Genomic DNA, 5,265 nt, shown 5'->3' with positions numbered 1-5,265 from the left:
TATTGAAGGAGATACATACTTGAAAAATATTACCGCTCTTTGTAAATGAAAATAAAGAAAACAAAAAACAAGAGTACACCTTGTAGCTATCTACCAAACAAATAAATAATAAGAAAAGGGACTTACATGATCAATCAGTTCACGAACCATTCCATTCCATTGTCCATTGGCATCATCTTGGGCTCCATATTTTCCATCTTCCACAAGTCTAATTTCATATGTAAAGCCAAGGATTGTAGATAATTCTCTGAGGAGATCAATGCAATAGCCCTCAAATCGATCATTACCATAAAGAGGTTTGTCAGACTTCTTGAACAGGACATAGGGTTCTTCCTGAAAACATCGAACAAAAACGAACGAGGTCAACAAGTTTATCTTGAAAGTTACTACTAGAATTGAACTTTTCCTCGAAGATAGAAAATTCTTATTAATGTAAGACAACCGTCAACTTTACTTTCTTCTAATTGTAATTAATATAATTCAGAATATTAATCAGGAAGATATTTAGATCATTTAAGAAATATCTGAATAGAATATTCAATATTTAAGGAAGGTTTGAATAAGGAATAAGAGAATATGTAGGTATAATAATCCCATCTTGACCATATAATGAAAATATGATTATAGTATATATCTCACAGCATTTATTTTATACCACAATTAATAATTAACAGATAACATGGTATATGCTATTGATATATAATACACAATACATAATACCTAATTTCACCATGATTATAAGATCACAATTCAAATTATACCATTTAATCAGTACCTGCTGTGCTACTTCAGTGGGATCTCTGGATGAAATAAATGAAAAAAATTATTGACTAATTACCTAGTAGGCAAGGCTAAGAGTTGGAATGAGACTGTTGGATATATGTATACATAGTGTGGCCATGAAGTTCATGTGCAATGTTAAATTGCACACTATTTTAAATTGCACATGAACTTCATGGCCACCCTGTATATCATCACATTTTGCCCTAACAACCATCATCACATTTTGCCTTACAACTACCGTATTTTACTATAGTAGAAAAATACTAGCTTACTTTAAAACACAGAGAAACAAACAGATATTTATCAAGTATTTATGGATTTATTCAACATCATTTTCTGGAGCAAGTACTGTAAGCCTGTCGTCTATATAAAAGAGAAATCTCTGACCCATGAAGTTCATAATATAGAGAGGGAAACAGATAATAAATGACTAAAGAAACAGAACACATCTCTCTAGGTGCTGAAAAGTGGTATAAAAACATAAAATAGGTCAGTAGGGTACAGCAAGGTACTTGGTAAGATAAGACGAAATTGAGTCATATATCTGGAAGTCTTTTCTGAGGAGAGGAGAGATAAGGTGGAATTCAAAAGATGAGAATGAGTTTAGCTGCTTGAAAATCTAAAAAAGAATATTTTAGGTCAAGGACACAGTGTGTTAAAAGCCCTAAGATCAATCTAACGTAGGAGTGTTCCAGGAAAAGGGCAACGGCAAATAGGGCAGCTGAAGTCACGCCCAAGTCAGGGAGTTCTTTAAACAACCTGAGAATGAAAAGAGTGAGGAGTCAAATTTCGTGAGGCTCTGAAAATCAAGCTGTATTTTTTGCAGTTTTTGGCTGGGGCTGGGTTTGAACCTACCACCTCTGGCATATGGGGCTGGTGCCCTACTCCTTAGAGCCACAGGCACCTTAAGCTGTATTTTTAAAAGGGTATATTTAACTAAGTGCAAAGAGAATCCACGTATTGGTGTATTTTATTAGGAGCATGGTTGAGTGTGTATCAATAAACCCAGGTGCAGTGGGTTCCCTGCCTACTATTTGATCATGGGATTAACCTTGGCTCTCTTAGAGGAAACTATTGTAGAATGAAAAAGCGTAGGGAGCTGTCGGGCCAGTACACCCAGGAATCTGATCACCCTCTTCCCCAACCCTGGAGACCAAAGGTTCCCCAAGAGGGACAGCGTCCCTACAGTCGGAGTTCTGTACATGACATCCATGTGTCTGCTGGTTCATACTCACCTCAGAAAGAATCAAGACGAATCTCATCTTTCTTCCTATCCCTGCTGACCTAACTTATCTCTATGCTGTTTCCCATACCCTCCAGCCTCACCTCCTGTTATCCCGATCCTCCTAAACACAGCAGAAGTCAAGTTTAGACATTAGCACACTGTCCTGTATCCTCCTCTAATTTTTAGAATGCCCATTTGACTTTCCTGCTTTCCTGGACTGTACCCTGAAGACACTGCTTAGCCTTTGCCCCCCTCTTTCTCAGAGATTATCTGCAGTGTTATCTCAGGGGTGGAGGCATATTGACTGTTTTCCCTCCCCCTCATTCCTACCCTCCCCCTGACTATATAGATGTTCCCTGCCTTATGTAGTAAATTCTGTTCCTCTGAGGTTCAGGCTCACCCCCTTGTACCAGACTTTCTATAATTGCTGCCATCTGATGAAATCTAATGCAGATTTATTAAGTAGGAAAGGAAGGCTTTTCTTTTTAAATATTTAATTACTGTATGGCAATTTTGCTTTCTTTTCCAACTCCTATCATCATTCTCTATATATTCAAAATCACCTCCATGAAGCATCCAACCTGGCCGATATTCTAATCCTTTTACTTCTCATTACCAAATTCTCCTTTTCACTGAAATATAGTCTGTCTTTCCCATGATCACAATTATTTTCTGCATCTGTCAAAAAAATAGCTACCTCTGTCTTAGAATTTAAAACAGGCTATTCATCAAATTCATTATTTAATAATATCTACACATAAACTCTTCAATCTCACTAAGAACCTTCAGGGAACTCACATTTTCCCACAAACTATCAACCCCTTCCTGATTTCACTTGATTATCTGGCCCATCCTCCGTGGTCCATTCTTATAATTTCTCAGTTAAATGTTGATGTTCCCCAATCCCCTTAAATTTTATCCCTAATTGATCTGACCCACACACATCAAATCCAACAGCACTTTTATGCTGACAACTTCAAAATTGATATATCTGACAAAGACTTCTCCTTGTAAGTCTTGGGCACCCATATCCAGCAGCAATTGTCAGCACAATTTTATCTATTGTAGACATCTCCCATTTAACATGTCCCAAGTGGAATTCTTGTTTTTCCCAAAATTTGTGCACCTTTTCAATTTCTAGCATTTTCTCTGCTTTCAGGAAATGGCACCATTATTCATGTAGTTACTCAAACCCATCACTGAGCCGCCATCGTCCTTGCTTCCCTTTCAGCGAGCTCATTCACTACAGAGCAATAAATAGTCTTACTGAAGCACACACTGAATTCTCTCTCTACTGCTTCAAATTGCCCAACAGATTTCCAATGCCTTTAGAATTGCATTCAAGGGCATTGGAAATGCCTTTGTTCAGTTGTCTGCAAGCTCACACTTCCTTTCCATGTGTGCTAAAACCTATTGTACCACCACTTGTTCTTATCCTGGTAAACGACAACTCAACAAATTAATCAAGCTATGAGACAAGGAATCACTCTCAAGTCCTCTGTCCTATCCTGTGGAAATCCTCTAAGTTCTTCTATTAAGACATATTCTGAATCCACTAAATTATTTACCATTGTGGTTCATGTAACCTTTATCTCCTACCTGGATTCCCACAATAACCCCCTACCTCTCAGTTCTTACACTACTATACCTTACAGCCCATTCTTTACAGAAAGACATAGTGGCCTCAAGATTTAGTCTGCTTTCATCATGCATCTGTTTAAAACTTAACAGTGGCTTATCATTAAAACTACAATAAGATGAAAACTGCTTACCATGGTCTTCAAGGTCTTTCATACTTTCCTCTCTGGCCTTAACTTTCCATTCCCTCCATCTCTCGTTATATTCCAGACACACTGGGCTTCTTTCGCTCCCTGAACATTTCCAAACTCATTTGTGACTCAACGTCTTTGCACTGCCTTTTTTTCTTTCTTTTTCTGACTAGAAGGATCTATTCTAAGATCTTTGTAGGGCTGTTTCTTTCTCATTATTTAAGTCTCTGCTCAAATATCACCTCTTTAGGGAAACCACACTATAGGGGGTCTGACAATTAAGTTTGCAAACTAATCCTAGAAAAAGTGCTATATACCTTCTTGCTGACTGTCACTTCAGTCACCAGGTGACCAACGTTAGGACTTCAAAGGTGACCATAGTGATGTGCAGCAAGGAGGTCTGTAGAACCTTTCCTAGGATGAGTCCCCAAACATAACTGTTTCACCTCCTTTATCAGCTTCCTTCCCCTTCTAAGTTACTGTCCATGGCTTTTCCCCTGCTTTGTTTCCTCATAGAACTTTCTCTATCTAAATATTTATTTTTTGTTTATTTATTTATTTTTAGAGATAAAGACTCAATGTTGCCCAGGCTGGTCTTGAAATCCTGGCCTCTAGGGATCCTCCCTCCTCAGCCTCTGCAGTAACTGGGATTATAGGCCTAAGCAACTACCCTGAGCAACCATGCCCAGCTATTTATATTTTAATGTGTGTGCATGCTGTGTGCGTGTGTGTTTCTTTCTCCTTCGATTATAATATAAACACATGAGTATGGCGCATTAGGAATTATGTTTATTAATTTATCTAAGTTCATAGAAAACTCACTGGTAATCCATTATTGCTCAAGAAACGTGTTAAATGAATAAAATATTCATCTTAAGGGCTTAGACTCTACCTATCCCTCTGCAGTCTCATTTTCTTAAAAGCTAGATAATTCCATTTTCCTTCAGTTCCTCAAATCCTAAGCTATTTTCTGTTTCAAAGCCCTCTTACATATTATTCGTTCGTTTGTTTTATAATGCGTTTAAAATGGTGAGCCGCCGTTCTTCTTTTAAGGCTCAAGTGAGATAAATGTAAAACTTTTCCTGAGGTCCTTAAATAAAAGAGAATCTTCTCTGGTATTCTCTCCCTCAACCCTTTATTTAGTTTCTCATGGTGCTCAATTCATCCTCAATTGTTTTATTTTTTGGCTTACTACTGGTTTTTTGATCGTCTTTCCTAGAGCGTAGCATCTGTCTGAAAGTATTATAGTGTCACGGTTGCTCAGGGTGGTTGCTCAGGTCTATAATACCCTAGAGTGTTTTTCCTCTTCTCTTACCACAGTCATCAGTACAGAAGACTTCTGTGACCAAATGTAGGAATTCCCCCCAAAACCCAACAGTGGACACCAGCTGGGTGCCCTGTAATTTAATTCCAACACTATCTGCCTGGAGATAGCATAAGGTCTCTCAGAGAGGGAGGGCTTAGTTCCCAAAACTGCTCCCCTCTTTT

General features: G+C 38.1%; 1 protein-coding gene across 3 annotated transcripts in view; it reads right to left on the bottom strand.

Annotated features, from left to right (window-relative positions):
• GRIK2 (glutamate ionotropic receptor kainate type subunit 2) overlaps positions 1–5,265 on the bottom strand; it is a 656,554-nt gene that overhangs the window by 225,489 nt on the left and 425,800 nt on the right. For all 3 annotated transcript variants that reach the window (XM_023508414.1, XM_003802378.2, XM_023508415.1), the window contains exon 10: positions 127–333. In XM_023508414.1, the coding sequence (XP_023364182.1) occupies positions 127–333 (207 nt within the window). The remainder of the gene's footprint in view (positions 1–126; positions 334–5,265) is intronic.

This window comes from Otolemur garnettii, unplaced genomic scaffold, assembly GCF_000181295.1.
Source record: "Otolemur garnettii isolate 467f Iridium unplaced genomic scaffold, OtoGar3 scaffold00246, whole genome shotgun sequence".
Taxonomy (NCBI): Eukaryota; Metazoa; Chordata; class Mammalia; order Primates; family Galagidae; genus Otolemur; species Otolemur garnettii.
Note: the sequence above shows the minus strand (reverse complement) of the source record. Positions and strands in the feature narration are given on the sequence as shown.